Consider the following 18362-nt stretch of genomic DNA (forward strand, 5'->3'; position numbering starts at 1 on the left):
CAAAAAGAAAAGATAGAGGAGTTATTGGCCAAATGCAAAATGGCAGAATCTAACCCTACGCATAGTCCAATGCAAAGTGACTTTTACAACCACACTCACAAGGACGGTCCTGAGTTCACAGATAACACGCTTTACAGATCTGTGATTGGCTCCTTGCTATACATCAGCAATTGGAGCAGGCCTGACGTAGCTTTAGCTGTGAATCTATCATTGTCCAGGCACGTGGAACACCCAAAGGAATTCCACTGGACTGCTGTTAAAAGGGTACTTAGATACCTTAGGGGCACGGCTGATGCTCTCCTTGTGCTAGAACCAGAGAAGGGGAAGACGGCCCAGCTCTCCGCTTACTCAGACGCAGACTGGGCTGGCGACACCAAAAGTAGACGGAGCACCTCTGGTTTCCTCATATTGCTAAATGGCTGTCCAATACATTGGCATGTTAGGCAGCAAAAATTTATTTCTTGCTCCACGGCCGAGGCTGAATATGCCAGCCTGTCAGACACGGCCAATGATTTGATTTGGTTCAATGATCTGATAACAAGCATCTGGGCATCTCCTCCTCTGCCCATCCAAATTCTAGAGGATAACACAGCCGCAATTGCAATCTCGGGCGCTTATGCAGTAGGCTCTAGGTCTCGCCACATAGACATACGCTATAAAAATGTCAGGCAGCTTGCCAAAGAGGGTTTCATACATGTTGAGCATTGTAACACAACTGACCAGATAGCTGATCTGTTCACCAAACCTGTTCCCATTGACCGGCACAACCTTCTGTGTAAGCGTTTGTGTTTGGCCTTCTGAATGTTTTTATGCATGTCTATGACACCTGCTCGCCCCCTCACACACATTCACTGGTCCCTGTCATTGGCTGGCAAGAAGGGGAATTGTTAGATGTTTAGTGCCAGCCATGGCAGTTACCCAAAAGGGTCATCAGATGGAAGCAAAGAGGCTTCTTTGCTTCCACTGATGAGTCAGGGGTCTCAGACCCCTACAGCCCCATTGGCAGAGTGTTTTATGGTTAGGGAGGGACTGAGACCCCCCATAAATACCTCTGCTCAAGGGGGCTGCTCTCTCTTCAGTTTTGTTCTTCTTCTGTTCCAGTTATGCTATGCTAGCTTTCTTTCTTTTCTTTTGTTCTCTCTCACATGCAGGCACGAATGCCTTCATGCCAAGTAATTCTTTATCTTTAATCTATCATTGAATAAACTTCATATGATTGCATCTCTGCGTGATGCCTTTTACTTGGAAGCACCTTAACGATACATCGACCTCGTGAGACCATCTCACAATGGGAGAGTCAGTGGGGGAGAGACGGCCTTCCTTGAGCCAGGCGGTTCCCTCTGGAGCTGGTTCTGCCCGGCCTGAGCCCCAGGATGCTCTCACACCGGCTGCTGCTAAAAGCAGAGGGAGGGGCTGGAATATCCACCCCCCCACTTCTCAAACCCCCCCCCCCCATTCCCTGGTTTGCAGCACACCAGGAATCCCTCCAAGGGAGCCCGGCCAGACCCTCCCTCTGGTGCGCGTGGGGGGGGGACCTCAGGCAGGGACAGGAGGAGGTTGTGCAGATGGTACTTATGGGGGGTAGAGGAATCCACAAGGGAGGAATGGGGCTGGGGGCTACTCTGGGACAGCTTGGAGCCTTGGGCATGGAGGGGGCCAGCCAAGTGGCAACGGCCACTGAGGGGAGCTGCAGAAGTGAAGGCAGCTGCGGATAGGAGGTCTGCATCCGGAGCCACATGGGGCCGCTCCTTGGAATCAAAGGAGTTTTATCCAGATGGATTTCCTGCTGGCTTGCAGCTGTGCCTGGAGAGAAGATTTTAAATGAAGTGCTGCTGAAAGCGCCACTCGGCGGCCTCCTGCTTCTCCCCTTCTGAGAGAGGGTCGCTGGGGCGGACCCAAAGCGTGTCAACCCCATTGGGAAACTCCTGGTCAGTCTGGGGGAGCGGGACTGTTCGGCCCTCAGCTACGGGGCTGAGCTGCCCTTTGCCTCCTTCAAACAAGGGTGCAGGGAAAGGGAAGGGCGCTCAGCCTTCCTCCTCTTCCTCGTTGTTTTTGCTGGGCGTGCATCGCTGGAAACAGTTCACCAGCAGTGCCAGAACAAAGCTAGCGACGATGGCTGCGACGGAGACGGCTGCCCCGGAGAAGACGATGATCAGGAGGTCCACCAGGGACAGCCTGAACTTGCAGTCCCGGAAACTGGCTTCCGTGAGTTCGCTGAGCAGCACAGAGCTCTCCTCCGTGGGGAGGGTGCACCGGATCTCACCCAGACCTGCAGCACAGAGGGGGAGGGGGAAGGAGGGGCACAGAGTAAGGTGGTTTTACTCTTAGGAGTAGAATTCACAGCTCCCCTGCCCAAAATACCGCTCAGCTGAGCCCAAAACTGGATAAAAACACTCTTTTCCTCTGTCTTTCTCAAATTATTCAGCATTGCAATCCAGTTCTCTGAGCTTCTGGCAAATGTTGAGATGCAGATGAAGCAACAAACAAAAGAAATCCCTACTTAGGCCTGATCTCCTGTGGGGAGAAGGGGCAGCTGTGAGATTCCGCCTCCGATGGGAATTTGGCAGAGTCTCCAGGCAAGGCCTTTTTCTTCTTGCCTCTTTTTCTCTTAGCAGAGTCAGCACGAGGGCCCTAGAATGTCGTCACGTGAGCATTAGCGACTGTGGCTTTTCCCATCTGCTTCAACGCAAGGCTGCCTAGACAGACTCACAACCCTGGGAAATTGTGCTACCTGGCAGGAGAGCAGCGGTGGCTCCCTGGGTTCCAGTCTGCCAGCTGGCATCCTCATCACTGGTTGTATGTGTGTGTGTGTGTGTGTGTGTGTGTGTGTGTGTGTGTGTGTGTGTGTGTAGAAGAGACAGGAGGGGAGAAGGAAGTCCCCCGCAAAGTGGCTGCCTGAGCCAGATTGCTGGCACTTTCCGTTCTGCCTGGCATCCGGCTGGCACTCAGCTTCACAGAACTGCCCGTCCAGAGGAACGGATCTGCAGCCAGCCCCCCAGCCGCCCCCCCCCCCCAAACACACACGCCAAATACGTTGGCAGCCTTCGATAGCAGGGATACTGAGGCAAGGACAAGGAAGCCCATTTGCCAGCTTGACCGAGCCTGGCCACTCCGGCCAGTGACCAGAGCAGGCAGGTCATTGGCGGGGGGCGCACTGGCTTCAGAAATGCTGAAAGGAAGCCGGAGGCCAAGGGCCTTTTGCCTGAGGAAACGGAGAGAGGGAGAGATGCTCGGCTCAGATCTGCCCCTCGGAAAATCCCTGGGCCGGAGGGGGTCTCAGCTGACCCCCTGGCACAGGAGGGCCCAATTCAGGCACCTTGCACGCACGTGCAAGCTGTGCCTTGGATTGGATGGAATCAGCTTCTACCTCCCAGGGGAGACCCCATTCCTATCAAGACCCCCACACGCAGGAGGACCCCTCCCCCGACCCCTCCCAGCAATCCATCTGCTGGGAAGCAGCTGCAAAAGTCCCCCAACCCACCTAGAGGGCCTCACCTGCCCCAACCCCAAGGGCCCCAAAGAGACCCCTGTTGAAGGCAGCTCAGCCCCCCCCCCGAGGGCCTCCCTTCTCTTCTCCGTCTTACCCCACCTGGCGTAAGGGAGCCCAGGCTGGGCCGTCCTTTCCACAGGGGCTTCTCAGGGACCACCCAAGGAAAAGGGCAGGGTGCCAGGAGCCACCCTCTCTTGAGTTGGGCAGCCTTATAAATCCAGAAATGAGCAATCACAGAGAGACTCCCCCAGGCCAAGGCAAGGTGGGACTGACGGGGGGGGGGGAAGACTCTGCAGAGAAGAGCAGGGGGTGGGGAGAAGAGAGGCAGGGAGGGAGGGAGGGCCAGACTTACCTTGGGGCAGCCGGAAGGCGTTCTCTTGCAGCCAGCTGAAAAGGCCGGCAAAGTCGCAGTCACACAACCAGGGGTTGCCGTCCAGGCGCAGGGCCCGGAGGTTGGGCAGGGCGGACAGGGCCGCCACGCTCAGCCTCTGCAGGCGGTTGTGGTTCAGTTCCAGCACCTGGAGCTGCTCTAGGCTGGCAAAAGCCACCTCGTCCACCTCGGCCAGGCGGTTGTTCCCCAGGCAGAGCTTGACCAGTTGCTCTGCTGACCGGAAGAGGCCAGCGCCCAGCTGGCTCAAGTTGTTGTAGCTCAGATCTAAGTAGACCAGCTTGCCGGAGCTGCTGAAGGTCCCGTCTGGCAGGGCAGCGATGGCGTTGTTCCTGAGCTCCAAGTAGACCAGGTCGCTGTGGAAGATGAAGAAGTCCTCTGGGACCCTCTGGATGCTGTTGTTGCCCATCAGGAGCTTCCGTACGTCCAGGGGGAACGGGGTGGGCACGCCAGGCAGCCCCTGGCCCCGGCAGTCGACCGTATGAGAGTCTGGGCAGCTGCAGGTGGCCGGGCAGGGGTGCCCCAAGGAGAAGGCCAGGCAGAGCAAGACCAAGGGCGGCACGCCTGGCAGCATCCTGGCAGCTCAGTGAGGCTGCGGGAGAGCTGTCACCACCGGCAGAGAAGCCGTCAGCATCTCGGCAGGGTGGCAGCCCCGTTGTTGGCGTGTGAGGCAGCCAAGTGGAGTGTGGTTGGAAGCGTGTGGTCGAGCCGGCAGATCACGTATCCTGGATCAGATAGCAGCCGCTCAAGAGGCGGGAAGGCAGCCCGTGCAAGGGGGGGAGGGAGGGGGAGAGCCCAGGGGAAGAAGGAGGGAGAAGGGGGCTCGCTGAGGCTGCACCTGAAAGCCGTGCCAGGCGCAGGGTGGCTACCGCCCAGGAACGCCCTGGGTTCAGGAAATAAAAGGAAGTGCATCTCATGCTGGGGCCAGAGTGGCAAACACAATCTTTACACTCCTTTCGTCTGAATTCGCACAACAGAAGTAAACCTTAAACTGAGGTCAGCCAAACCCAAGGGCTGCGTTTACAGGACAAGCAAGTGCAAGCAAATACACTAATCATGCTGGTTTCAAGGAAGCCGGCTGGATGAAACAGGAGCCGAGACAATGGCTGAGGATCCCGCATCGCACCAAGTCACCATCCATTCAACCCTGTTTAGCCCAGTTGAAGAATGTGTGGTGGGAAGGCAGCCTTTGTGCCGAGTGGGTGATCACTGGGGATCCCTAAGCCGAGGAACGTCCCCCAGATGGCCATGTTTCCTACGAAGGGCTGCTTCGTCTTTTCTGGAAATATTGAGCCTGACCACTGCAGTTGCCACTGTCAATAGGTCTGTGCTTGGAAACTACCTGGACTCTAAGTCAGAAGGGGCTATTGGCTTCCCCAGACCAGGAGACCCCTTGGAAGGCAGCGGGACCTCAACTGGCTTTCCTTAGACCCTGTGGTGGTCTCTGCATGTTCCAAACAACTCCCTGGACTGTGTGGGAAGGAGGGGGAGGGGGAGGAGGGGGAGGAGCCTGGCCTTGAGACTTAGACACAGTCCTTGTGAGCCAACTGCCATCCTTCCCTTCCCTTCCCTTGATTCCAAATTGCATGCAAAAAAAAGGGATGCATTTTGAAAGCTGTACACACCAAAGTGTCCACTAGAGGGAAGCACATTCTTTGGAAAACAGTACAAAGCTATTTGCGCTCTGCTTTTTAAATCTGCCCCTTTTGATCGGTGAGAGAGTCCAGGCTGACTGTTGTGTCTGGGCTTCTAGGAGACAACTTCAAGCCCCATCTCTGAGTCCAGCCCTTCTCCCCATTTCTGCCCTAGAGCCTGACTGGGGTACTTCTCTGCCCTTCTCCCCAGAAAGGTGAACTCCAGACTGCCCATCTGTTCTGCTTGTAAGCGTGCAAGCTAATGGAGTGAAAGGTGGGAGAGCGCTTCAGAACAACTGTTGTTAGTTGCGAAGTCGTGTCCGACCCATCGCGACCCCATGGATGACGTTCCTCCAGGCCTTCCTGTCCTCCACCATCTTCTGGAGTCCCTTTAAGCTCACACCTACTGCTTCAGAGACTCCATCCAGCCACCTCATTCTCTGTCGTCCCCTTCTTCTCTTGCCCTCAATCTTTCCCAGCATTAGGCTCTTCTCCAGTGAGTCCTTCCTTCTCATTAGGTGGCCAAAGTATTTGAGTTTCCACTTCAGGATCTGGCCTTCTAAAGAGCAGTCAGGGTTGATCTCCTCTAGGACCAACCCGGTTTGATCGCCTTGCAGTCCAAGGGACTCTCAGGAGTCTTCTCCAGCACCAGAGTTCATAGGACTCAATTCTTTGGCGCTCAGCCTTTCTTATGGCCCAACTTTTGCAAAACAATACAGAAAGAAAATTACTTTTCAGACCTTTCAAAGGAGGTAGCCCAGATTCATTCAATTCAGGCTTCTGTTCAGGGATCCCATTGCAGAGAGAGAGAGAGAGAAAGGGAGAGGGAGAGAGAGAGGGAGAGGGAGAGAGGCTGCAGCTTCCTCTGATTTCCCCACAGAGGGGCTGCTCTGCACAATGGAATGCAATCCAAGTGGGAGGGAGGGGAAAGAGAAGGGAAGAGAAGAGAAGAGAAAGAAGGGGAGGGAGGTGCAGAGAGATAATCACTTTGCCTACACATACAGAGAGACACACACTCACTCCTGCTGCTTTGGCAGAAAACTAGATTCAAGAGAATAATTTCTCAGGCTCCTGAAGTGCAAGACAGAAAAGCCGATGCCTCTTCCAAGACAGAAGGGCGCAGGAGACACGAAGGAAAGCCGTCCTGCACTGGGGAAGCCTTGTGGTTGGCTCAAAATCCTTCCGACCTTCTGCTTGGAGGAACCAAAACCCCCAACAAGGGCTGGGGAGGCACGGGTGGGGAGGGAGAGAGAAGGAGGGGGGATGGTCCCGCTGTTCCCCTCGTCTTTCTTCTTCTGACTTCTATAGCTGCGCTGCGAGGGCTGGTGAAGCCCGGGTGCCCTCTACTGGCAACTATAGGGACGCCTCTTCGAGCCTTTCTCAAACCTGGAAACTGGCAGAGCCCCCAAGTTCCGCGAGGCGTTTTACAGAGCAGCCCCCACCCCATCCTGTTGCTGGCCTCCACAGCCTCAGGGAGAGAGGAGCATTTCCTCAAATCTCACGTAAGTTGTTCACGTTTGTCAGGTCTCGCCTGACTCCATGGCTGCGTTTATTAAACTGACCCATTTTTTGCTCCAGCACCGCGCACCGAATCCTGAGGAGCGGCGCAGAGAGCCTGGGCTTAAGCCCTGCGGGAAAAGGGCTGCCGGGTCCACGGCTGAGCCAAGAGCCCCGCTGCCTTTCTAAGCTAAACGGATCAAGATGCTGTCGGTCCTCCTTCCGGTATTCTATCCGCTTCAGTCAGGGAGATCTTGCTCCAAGGCTGAAGATCCGGATCTGGCCCTCTCCGCTCTTTCCTAAGGACCTGCCCTGCAGGAGAGGAGCGGGGCGGGAGAGCAGGACAGCCCGAGTTCTCCTCATCTGGCAGATTCAGACAGTCCTACCGGTCACTTCCCGGGGACAATGGTTTTCCCCTCTGGGCACATGGAAACAGACCGTGGGGGAGTCCTGTGCGGAGGAGGGGTCCACGGGGGCTTTCAGAGGGGCTCTCTCCAAAGAGGCCTACACTGATTTCCCCCCCCCCCCAGGAGTCAATGGGGCTATCCATTATGTTATTATAAAAGTAATACTTATGAAGCTATTTTCACCTAATAAATAAATGCTTAGGGGTGAATGACCAATCTGAAACTTGGGGAAGAGGTCAGAGAGCTGAAGAGTATGCGGGTGGGGGGGCTGCTCTAGAACCAGAGATTTCTGGGTGCAAAAATGACAAAGTCTGGTTATCTGGCCAAGGTTCCCCAGATTACAATCCCTCCTCCCTACTTATCCCTTACAAATAGTTAAAATCTGGCCTTATTCCCGGTTCACAAGGCAGCTTCGCTTCTGCCTCTTCCCCCCCCCAGGTTTCCTTGAGTTTACAGTGAAGAACCTGCTGATCTAGGGGCTCCCCTCCTTTTGCTGGGTGGGGGGAGGGAGGGTCAGGATAAGTACCCAAATATTCCATGCTGCTCCATTGCGGAGCCCTTTCTCTCTTGCCAGAAAGAGGGAATTGCCATGAAGCTGCTGCAAAGAGGTTGCTTTGGGGCTGCTTTCTATCCCCGAAAACCCCCAGCAGTCCTGCCTGGGAGGGAGGGAGGGGTCTCCTTTCACCACCCCCTCTGCTTGCCCCATCTTCACCCCTGCCTCATCACAGAGGATCTTCTGAATTTCCTGTAACATTAAACCCGAGAGGTGGGGAGGGCCCCTCTGAACCCCACCCAGTCGCAGGGCAAGGGGTAAGGCGGATCCCTTCTCGGCTGCGTCCATCACTCGGTCAAAGCAGAAGAGCGGCAGCCTTCCGGGGGACGGTCAAGCCCAAAAAAACTTTGGCCAGACCACGAAGCCTGTGGGGGAACCAAATTAAGCCGGGCTGGGATTCCTCTGGGCCGATTTCTCTGCTTCTTTTGGAACAAGAATTCAAAAATGTCCATTAAAATACGGCTCCTCATTTTCCTCGTGGCCGGAGTGACCATCTGCATCTTTGCCAAGGAAGGTAAGCACGGTGCAAGGCGCGGTTCTCGCCGGGGAAATTCAGTATTTTTGGCAAACTGTGTATGTGTTTTAGTTCACCCGCCTGGAATGCTCAGGGCTGCTAAGCATTATAGAATCAATTCATAAACGCAAGTTTTAAAAGTATAAAGAAGCCAAAACGGAATAACGCCCTGGACTTTGTCAGTGGAACAGTTGCAGGCAGAAGTTTCCTTTCGTGACCGCCCCCTCGGGGGCCCTGCTCCCACTTTTCTGCAGCGGCCCCTAAAGTTCTTCCCCCTCTAAAGACCCCAGAGGAGGGGGAGGGGTGGAGGAGGGAGGGAAACTGGGCAGGCAAGCAGAGAGGAACGTTTCTATGAAGCGGAGGAAAAACAAGCGTTGCCTTCATTCCCCCATAAAAGAGCCATTTTCTGGAAACCTCAAGCGGGGGCAGAGGAACGGACTCAGCCGCCTGGCCATTTCAGGGCAAAACAGAGACCGCTGTTGCCGTGGCTACGCTCCCCCAGATTACGGCTCCCCCCCTCGCATTTTCCACGGGGCGATGCCCGTAAAACGCAGGAGCAGCGGCACCCAGAGAAGGGAAGCCCCTTTTAAGCTCCCTTGCAGAAGAGCCTCAGCAGCAGCGACTCAGTCGGGAGACCGGGCCGGAAGTGGGCGCCAAGAACGGGGCTCCTCCCTGGCGGGGCTCACGGCTGCCGAAGAGCCTCCAAGCCCCCTCCGCTGTGGGGGCTGGCGTGGGTTCGGGAGGGGCCCCGGCGGTTGGTTGATCTGTGCGCACCCCTCTTCTCCTCCCTTCTCCAGCGGGGGGGGGGGTTGCAGACCACAGATGCCTTTTTTCTTCTGATGCTGCTGCATTTTTTTAAAAAATCCCTTTATTATTTTTATAAATACCTCAAGGCAGCAAACATACTTCCTCCTCCTTCCTCCTATTTTCCCTACAACAACAGCCCGGCAAAGTGGGCTTTCATGCCTAAGGCAGGACTGGAACCACCAGCTACACAGAGACAGACACACAGATTGACAGGGATAGATCCTCCAGGAGCCAACCTACATACTTAACACTGAGATGAGGCCCTGAGTGGCCAGAAGGAGGGGGCAGCGTGGAGCCCCCACAGAGACCCTCCAGGACCTTGAAAAAGACTCTGGAGCCTCTGGGCTGCAGGCTGAGGCCCAAACATTCCTGGGGGACCCAGGGTGTGTGTGTGAAGAAGGAAACCCCTGATCCAGGTGTGCAAGTGGCCTGCCCTAGCCTTCCTCCGAGCTATTCGTTTCTTAACTTCCCAGTCTACTCTGCAGGGCTGTGGTTTTTCCATGTGGTCCCCCTTCCAAGTGCCAGCCAGGTTTGACTCAGCTGAGGGAAGGGAAGGCCAGAGAAGCTCTCGCAGATGGGCACTCCTGCCAGGGGGCAGCGAGGGCTGGGGGAAGGACACCAAACCGATAATGCTGCCCATGCCAGTCAGGTGCCTCTGGCATTAGCCGAGCTTTTCATCAGATGCCTGCAGAAATGCTACACACAGAGACACACAAACGCGCAATCTCCATGACTCAAAAAGATTTTCGCCTAAATAATCACAATGATTTGTCCACCCCACGTTTTGGTGGAGTTCACACGTTGCCCTGAGGCGCAATGTAGCTGGCCTGTTGTGGTGTTATGATTTTTTAAATGATTCCTGAGGTGTGAACGCAGAGGCTGGGGCTTCTAAGCCTGCCTGAGGCCTTGTGCAAGAGGTGACTGAGGCCACCAGGGCTTCTTCCGCCCAAGGGACAGGCTGAGCTCCGGCACACACACACCCCAAGGGGACCTGGCCGCTTCCCCCTTCAGATGTGCTGGAAGACCAGCGGGCGAGCCTTGGCTCTGGGGGGGGGGCGTTTGTCCTGGATTCATGATGTACCACTTTGTGGGTTTGTTTACAACACTATGGGCTGTGTGAAAGGAGCTCATTCTGCAAGCAGGCTGGCTCTGCGAACAAAGCAGCCCATCGGGGCCAGGAGATCCCTGGGGCATGCCCCAGGGGCCACCAAAGGAGAAAGTGGGCCGGGCTCTCGGCCGCTCCATCACCCCAGCAAGGGTTCTGCTTGGCAGGAGGGGGCAGCTCCCCCAGGTTCAGGCCCACCCTTGGCCACTGAAACCTCTGGCTGGTGCGCTCTATCTCTTTCTCCCCCCCCAGACTCGCCCACCTCCCAGGGAAGCTGTTGCAGAGGGACATTGCAGAGAGCCCCCCCCCCCGCAAATCACCCTAAGTGCTCCATCAGTAAATGGCTCCACATCCCCATGTTGTCACCAAATGTTGTAGATGCTGCCGATTCAGGCTTTGGGTTCAGAAAACTGCCCGGTGGTGGCTGGTCACTTCTGGAGTTTTTGGACTGCTGTGTTTGCAGACCTTGTGCCAACCTGAGGCCGTCAGCTTCTACCGCAGTGATTTGGCAAGTCCAGAAAACCGGGCTAATTAATTACGGCGAACCTCCAAGCCCAGCAACTGGATGCTTTGCTGATTGTAGAAAACAGTGCTTTTCCTCCCATTAGGTCCCAGGCACCGAGGTGTGTTATCCTTACGCAACCAGATCAGGGGGGAAGGGAGGGGAGGCTCAGTCGCTGCTGCTATCCTGACCCTGAAAAGTGTTGTGATTTTTAATGTGTGAACTTTGTCTTCCCCGCCCCCATCCCAGTTCTGAGACAAGCTTTGACTCAGCTCTGTGCCTAACGCCCAACGTACCTACGTCCTTGTTAAAGGTCAGGTCATTAGCTGCAGCCTAGTCCCCGACTGGACGGGAGCCCCTTGGCCGGAGGCTGGGAGAGGAGGGAATGTGCTTCGTCAGTTCCTGGCACTGTGGAGGGCAGTGAGTAACCCACCTCCAGGTCTGCTTTCCACAGGAAAAGAATTAGGCTTGCAACAGAAACGAAGCTGCAGCACATCAGCAGAGGCCCTCCGGGATCCAGCTGGGAAATGTGGCAACCAAATCGCGCCGGGTGAGGGGCTGGGGGTGGCGGTGCCTAATGGGTCTGAAAGTTCTCCCAATCACCCAGTGGAAAGCTTCCTCACCAAGCCTGGGGCTCCCCTGAAATCCGGTCGCCCATCGTTATTTTAAAAGCCCGTTCCTTCCTCTGGCTGCGTCCATCTTTTAAAACCTCCCCCCCCCCTGCTGCAGTGGCTAAAGGGCCTGAGGGGGGCTGCCTGTCATGCACCTTTACCAGAAACCAGGCTCCAAAACAGCTGAGCAGGGGCAGAAAACCATGTAATATCAAACTGCCAATTAGCTACTTATTAAAATGCAAAGCCCGTCAAAAAAAGTAGCCAGTTCCTTCCAGGTCTTCCCTCAGAAATGCCCACTCCCACAAAAGGCAGGCAGGCCCGTTCCTCCCCCCTCCTGCAAAAACGGCCAGGAAGGAGGCGAGAGCCAAACGGGGAAGGGGGGGAGAAGGGGGGGTGGCCATCGGGGGGGGGGGGGAAACGATGGGGAGGGGCTGCCTGGCACAGCCTCTCCCTGCCAAGCACTGGGGAGCTTTCCAGTGTGAAAAGAGGCAGGGCTGCTGCAAGGAAGCCTCTTCCCAAATCTTGGCTTTCAGGTTGCATGGGGCCTTGTGCTCACGATAGCCCTAACCCCCCCCATTCCGCCCCCAGACACACAGCTGCACTAGGGAGGAAAATCACACTGTGGGGAGGTTTCCCGCGACCCCTCCATGCCCTGGGGCAGAAAGGTCCGCATGCCTGACCCGCTGCCCACCCATCCTGGCTACTGCTCTTGTCTCCCCTTCAGCAAGGACAGCGCCAGCGGAGGAGGAGGAGGACCCAGGCACAGCCCCTTTGGGAGCCAGCGAGGGCCCAGACTACTCTGAAGTGCCCACTCTGGTGAGTGCCCTCCCCTTTGGTACAGCCTGGGCCTGCTTGCTCACTTGGTGGCGGCAGCAGCAGCAGCAGCGGGTGAGGTGGGCACAGACTCCCATGGAGCTTCCACGCCTGGACACCACGCCCCTCCCTCCCCTCCTGGCTCTTCGTGGGGGTCCCTCTCTCCACGCAAAGGGGCAGCTGTGCACACTGGGGCGGCCTTGTGGTCAGTCAAGGCGCCGCCTCAGGCCACTCGGTGAAAGGCCGCCCATCCATTTAGCTTCAAGGGCCCCCCAAAAAGGGACTTGCGACCGTTTTTCACACTTAAGGCCACTGCACCGTCCCCCTGGGTCATGTGGGGAAAGTCCAGGTGCTTGGCAATGCCAAGATCCCCACATCTGCCACTGGTGTCCGTCCTGGGGGAAGGCTGATTCATGATCGCTGCTGCCGATAATTTTAATCTGCTGCAGCCCTCTTGATTTGGGCAGGCCGTAAAAGAAACAAGCCGTCGAGGCCACCCCCACCTCCAGTGGGGTTGCATTAACAGACAACTGTCTCTTCCAGGCACTGATGACCACAGACAGCATCTCGTCTTCCAGCGACCTTGGGGAGAACGCCACGGACGCAGAGCTGCCCAAAACCTCGCAGGGTATGGTGTGGATCTGCATGTGGGGTCATTGTGGGGATTCGTAAGCATGAAAACATTATTTTTCTTTAAAAAAAACCCACCACCTGTCACCGGTGTCAGCCTCTCTTGCTGATGCTCTGTGAAATCCTGTTGACAAGCCAACCTAGGTTAAGGGTTACATAACGAACAGGCCAGATCAGGTAACGCCCAGATTAGCTGGCCTTCCTCCGTCCCCTCCTTGGGGTAAGCTGGCCCATGCCAGCCCTGGCACCCAGGTCAAAAGGCCTACAGAAAACAGGTTGCGGTCATGCACTGAATCTCAAGGAGTGAGATCAGAGACGATCAAGTTGCTTTCTTGGATTACCGCAATCCTTACGTGAACCTGCTGCCCCCCCCTCCTCCTCCTCAGTAACTGAAAACAGCGGGGTCTTCTCTGGTTTCCTGATGAAGCACGGCCCCCCCTCCAATCCCTCCTCCTGACTGAGAGGCTGGGCAAAGCCAGCTGCTGCTTCTCCCCGATTCTGGAAGGCTGTGACCAAACAAGGGGGGCTGTTGATTAAAGAGGGGGCAGCCCACAGAGCAAGGCAGGGCCCCACTGCCATTGAAAGAAAATCGGAGCAACCCCTCCCATCACAGGAACTCACTTAATAAGCAAGCATCCTGAATTGTTTTAGGATGGATTGTCTGGGTCTGAATTTGAGAGGAAATTGAGAAAAGCTGGCCTTGGTTATTTATTTAAATTGATTAAAGTTGTATTTTTGCAAAGGGAAAGAAAGGAGCAATGGGAGGAAAGAAAGTGGCAGGGAGGAGATGCGGGACAATTACGGTTAGCTGGGACGCCCGATACACGATCAGTGAGCAGGGCACTGAGTCAGCAAACACTTGCTCTGATGACCCTGGCAGAGGGCCACAACAATTGATGAAATTAAATAATCTTCCATATTTCAGGGAATTTAGTCACACAGGGCTGCTGGGAGAAGTTACCTGTGGAGGGTTTAACAAGCTGACTTGTGAACAGGCCCAGGCCGAGCCCAACAAGGCTCCTTCCTCCCTGGAGTCGTGGCTTCCCCTGGTTTCCAGCCCCTCTCCCCTCTCTCTTGGCTGCGCCCCACAGAGCAGGAGGGCCAAGGCACCGTTTTCCCCTCCTCCTTTCCCAGGTCCCCCTCTGTCAGGAAAGGCCCTGACAGGATGGTTTTCGGGCTCCTAAGGGATGGGAAGGGAGTGGACACAAGAGGTCTCAGGGTCTGGGAGCCCCTACCCAGAAGCCCCGCTCACTGGCCCACACGTCACACTGTGCAATTCGGGGGGGGGGGAATACATATGGAAAGGTTAGAGAGGGATCCCCCACAGAACAGCCCCCCCCAGCAAATTCAGGTTTTTTTAAAATCTTGACACGCGAAAGACAAATTGCAGCAAACGGGTCGGAAGGCAACACAGGCAAACATGCCACTCTGCCAGCCACAAGCGATAGCCTCTCAGCATTGCGCCTGCACCCCCACCCCCAAAGCATAGCAGGTCCAGCAGCCTGTGACACCCGGAGCGCAAAGGGGGACGAACAATGCCAGAAGGGCAAGGGCATCAAGTCCAGAAGGGCAAGGGCACCACGCACAGGCACACATGGGGAGGGGACAACAACAACAACAGAATGCCCCTGAGGGTGGCCTGCTGAGTTCACACGAACTCTGACCTTTCAGACCTCGGGAAGTCTGAATCCTGACCTCCGTGAGGCCCGGGAGCAGGGGCGGAGGGCTCCCCCGCCAAACTCAGCAAGCTAACTGTGAAGTTTACTGTATTAAGTAAACTGAATTAACTCAAATACAGACTGCAGGAGGACAGGCAGGCACCTAAGCAGCAAGACCTCCAGCACAATGTTGCCCACACCTGCAGAAAGTCCCCGTTTTTCTTCAGAAAAAGCCCCTCGCCCTCCGCCCGCATTAACATTCCCACAGGAACCTTTAAAAAGCAACAGCAGCGGTAGCTTACCTTGTGGCCTACCAGGCGATGGTCTCCTTCCCTGATCTGGGCAGGGCTGCCCGTTGTGCTGGGGGCCGGGAGCTCCGAAGCCTGAGACCAGCCATAAGTCTTAGCCGGTGGTTGCTGAGTTCCAGCTGCCACTGTACCCCGAACCTGGCCGGCAGAGGACGATGAGATCCACCCTCCGCCACGGGCTGATGTGCCCTCTCTTCTGTGCGGGAGTCGTATTCAACCCACAAGTCTTACTTCCGAGTAGACCCGGCCTCGGCCTGTACAGTAGCCACTCTTATTCCGGGGGACAATGCTCGTCTCTCTGCTTCCCCCCTCAGACCATCTGGAAACGGTCACCTTGGTTGGCATCATCCTTGGCACCATTGCAGCTATCGGAGTGGCCACAGGGATCGTGATCGTCCTTGCCAAGAAAATGTCGGGCAGGTACTCGTAAGTACTCGACTGGGCGGGGATCGGGTGGCCGAACTCACGAGGCGAGGCAGGGGAGGGGGAGTTTTCGTCTGAGAAGCAGCTCGGATGATTTCAAGTTAACCGTCTCTGTGGCGTGGAAGGCCCATCTTCTTCCCTCCTTCTCAGGGCCCCTGTGGCTCTCCTTCCTTCCCAGTTCCCTCAGCCACCTGGGGTGGAAACAAGCAGCCATGTGTTTTGTAAGCAGAAATCTCCTCTCTGAAACCCTGGACTCTCTTCCCCCCCCATTTATCTTCCCCTTGCAAAGCGGGGCCAGGGCGACTTAGATTTCCTGGGCTGCCATTTGTGAGCCCCCTGATCCTTTCCTCCCAGCCAGACCTACCTCACAGGGGTGTCACGGGAAAAAGAGGGAGGACCAAGTGCTGTATAGGCAATCCTGAGCTCCTGGAAGTAAAGCTCTTAAGTGCAGCCCATTCTCTTCTTCCCTTCTTTTTTTTCCAGGCCCTAAACCTCGCGGAGGAGGGGGAACCTTGGCTTCGTAAAGCCACTTTCTGATTTCAGGGGAAAACTCTTCTTGCCTTAGCCCTGGACTCCCGTTAAGGGCGGGGGGGGGGGGAAGAGACAGACTGGATATTTGAATTAGCCTGTTAGAGATTCCTCAGTGTTTCCTCACAAGGAAGAACTTTGCACGGTCAGGCGCATTGCCAAGGACCGAGAAATGTCTTTTCAACAACAGCAACAAAAGAAAAGCCCACTGTTTATCTTTGGGGTCCCGTCTGCAGATAACGCAGGACCCTAGCGACCCACTGCGGGAGTCCTGGAGCGAGGTGGCCACCCACACGCTGCCTTCCCTTCCCCGGGTTCTCGAGTTGCTCTTCAACCGTGTGTGCTGCTGTTTGGGCAAGAGATCGGAGCGCCTCTCGTACACAACCGGCACACACTTCAGCCACGCGGACATCCCACCCTTCCAGAATTCCAAACCCAAAAAGACACAACAACAGTGCAAGTGTGGCCCTTGACTCCATCTCAGGGACGTCTTGCCTAGAGAGACGGCTTTCCTCTTGATTGCAAAGGATCAGGGCTGGCCGGTTAGTGAGCTGGCAAGCGCCAGACGTTACGGCTGCCTTAAGCACATTCTGCTTCCCCAGCCCTGGAGATGGACAAAAAAAACTCCTCACGGCCTCCTTTCTGCTGGGGAGGCCTGGTGCAATCCAAGCACCCCTTGCCACCTTCCCGATCACATTAATTAGAAGTGGGCAGGGGTATCTGGAAGATCCCAATGAGACACAGGGTTGTGGGGGAAATAGGGAGCCCCCTCCCTCCGGCGTGCAACCCTCAACTCTGCCTCCTTCGGATTTTTCCCCTTTAGAAACGTGGATGATTCTGGCACTGTGTGTAATCTGCCCCCCCCCTCTCACTTTGTAGAAATGCTCTAATAAGCGGAGGCCGCCACAAGCATGCCCACCAGTATGCCACCTCGGTCGGACAAAGAGGCTGCTGCTGTTGCACATCCATGAAAATTTAATGAGCCAATCAGCAGACAGCAACTAGCAGAAAATCTCAAATATGTTTAGCCAGATTGCAAACTGCCTGTCAAAAGTGCAGACAGCAGCCCAGCGCTCCTTGGCTGCCTTCTTGTGTGTGTGTGTGTGTGTGTGTGTGTGTGTGTGTGTGTGTGTGTGAGAGAGAGAGAGAGAGAGAGAGAGAGAGAGAGAGAGAGAGAGAGAGAGAGGATGCGGTTCCTTCCTATTTCCCCTCCCACCTAAAGCCCAGTCAACTGCATGGAACGAGTGCTGAAGATCTGGGGCAGCAGGGGTGCACCTTTTGTAACGACAGCTCCCCCTCCCCCCCAAAAGGCTCAGTTTTGGGCTGTTTATTTTTATTTTTTAATTCCATTTATATCCCGCCCTTCTCCGAAGACTCAGGGCGGCTTACAAGCTTAGCAGCAGCCTTCATTCTATGCATATGCCTGCTTATTAGGGCTTTCACACACCTCCCAAGCGGCATTATTACAAAGTCAGCTTAATTGCCCCCAACAATCTGGGTCCTCATTTTACCTACCTCGGAAGGATGGAAGGCTGAGTCAACCTTGAGCCTGGTGGGATGCGAACCTGCACTAATTGCAGGCAGCTGGTGTTACTTAAGGAGGCATTAGCCCACTGCTCCACCAAGGCTCTTTTATTATTGAAAGAGCAAAATTTTGGAAATAAAACCTGTAGTAAAATAGGAGGACAGTGCTGTTTTCTTTCTTAGCCATTAGAGAGAGGTGGGATTGTTCGCTTAAAGCCTGGATGAAGAGGGCTGGGCCTGCCTCCTACCCCTTCCCCCCCCGCCCCCACAGCTCCTGTCTCAGCAGGCTCTGCCCCACTTCCCTCCTGGTGGGACTCAGCAGTCCTGAGGCAGCCCCCTTCCCCCCCCCCAGCTACTTTGGGGATCAGGAAGATACAGAAACGCCTGAGATGACGGAACAAGTGACAAGACACCACCTTCAGGTTCATTTCTATGTCTCAATAGAAGCAATGGGGGAAATGATTCTTCTTGGAAGAGAAAGATATTAAAAGGGCATTAGAGGTCCTCTAGTCAAACCCCTTGCTTAATGCAGGTGGAAAAAATGCCAAACGTCATTTTGGTCAGTTTTATCATTGTCCATTTGAGACACTGACTTAAAAGCAGCCAGGTTTAGGGAAAAGTTGCCTCTGTTCCAAATTTTCACTGCTTTTCTGCTCGGCTCTGTCTTGATTCAGTTTCAAGTTCAGTTTAATCAGCAGAATTTCTTATGGGGCAGATGTCCTTGCAGGAACCCAAGGGACCCACCCGTTGTGCCGAACCTTCTGCTTCCCACGGGCGTACATCTGGCCGCCTCGCCCTGAGAAATCTCCTTGGCATTAACCCGAGTGGGGTGATTATACACAGCGTGTGTGAATCCTCTCTTCCCAATTACCCAAAGGCTGAACCTTCTGGGCATGCCAGGAAAATGGATTTGTCCTGCAGCCAGGATAAGCACCCTTGGCAGGGGCAGTCCTTGCTGGGGGGAGAA

General features: G+C 55.3%; 2 protein-coding genes across 3 annotated transcripts; one reads left to right on the forward strand and one right to left on the reverse strand.

Moving 5' to 3' along the window:
* Positions 1–1125: 1125 nt before the first annotated feature.
* On the reverse strand, positions 1126–4455 carry LRRC38 (leucine rich repeat containing 38). Its single transcript, XM_081328249.1, has 2 exons — positions 3843–4455; positions 1126–2269 (listed from the first exon to the last, which is right to left on the reverse strand). The coding sequence occupies exons 1-2, from the start codon at positions 4450–4452 to the stop codon at positions 2025–2027; spliced, it is 855 nt and encodes a 284-aa protein (XP_081184375.1). The 5' UTR covers positions 4453–4455; the 3' UTR covers positions 1126–2024.
* Positions 4456–8268: 3813 nt separating this feature from the next.
* PDPN (podoplanin) lies at positions 8269–17200 on the forward strand. 2 transcript variants are annotated; one of them, XM_081329049.1, is made up of 5 exons: positions 8269–8483; positions 12236–12327; positions 12868–12952; positions 15235–15346; positions 15827–17200. In XM_081329049.1, the coding sequence occupies exons 1-5, from the start codon at positions 8414–8416 to the stop codon at positions 15831–15833; spliced, it is 366 nt and encodes a 121-aa protein (XP_081185175.1). In that variant the 5' UTR covers positions 8269–8413; the 3' UTR covers positions 15834–17200. The 2 variants fall into 2 exon arrangements, with proteins under 2 accessions (XP_081185175.1, XP_081185176.1); XM_081329050.1 differs by having other exon boundaries at positions 15235–15340.
* The last annotated feature ends 1162 nt before the right edge of the window (positions 17201–18362 follow it).

Source organism: Vipera berus, assembly GCF_964194415.1.
Source record: "Vipera berus genome assembly, chromosome: 5".
NCBI classification, from domain to species: domain Eukaryota; kingdom Metazoa; phylum Chordata; class Lepidosauria; order Squamata; family Viperidae; genus Vipera; species Vipera berus.

Coding starts and splice junctions, on each gene's coding strand:
- LRRC38 (XM_081328249.1), bottom strand. CDS start 4,452: ATGCTGCCAGGCGTGCCGCCCTTGGTCTTGCTCTGCCTGGCCTTCTCC. Junction 2,270..3,842: donor CGCCTTCCGGCTGCCCCAAG/GTAAGTCTGGCC, acceptor TCTGTGCTGCAG/GTCTGGGTGAGATCCGGTGC.
- PDPN (XM_081329049.1), top strand. CDS start 8,414: ATGTCCATTAAAATACGGCTCCTCATTTTCCTCGTGGCCGGAGTGACC. Junction 8,484..12,235: donor CTGCATCTTTGCCAAGGAAG/GTAAGCACGGTG, acceptor TCTCCCCTTCAG/CAAGGACAGCGCCAGCGGAG. Junction 12,953..15,234: donor GCTGCCCAAAACCTCGCAGG/GTATGGTGTGGA, acceptor TTCCCCCCTCAG/ACCATCTGGAAACGGTCACC.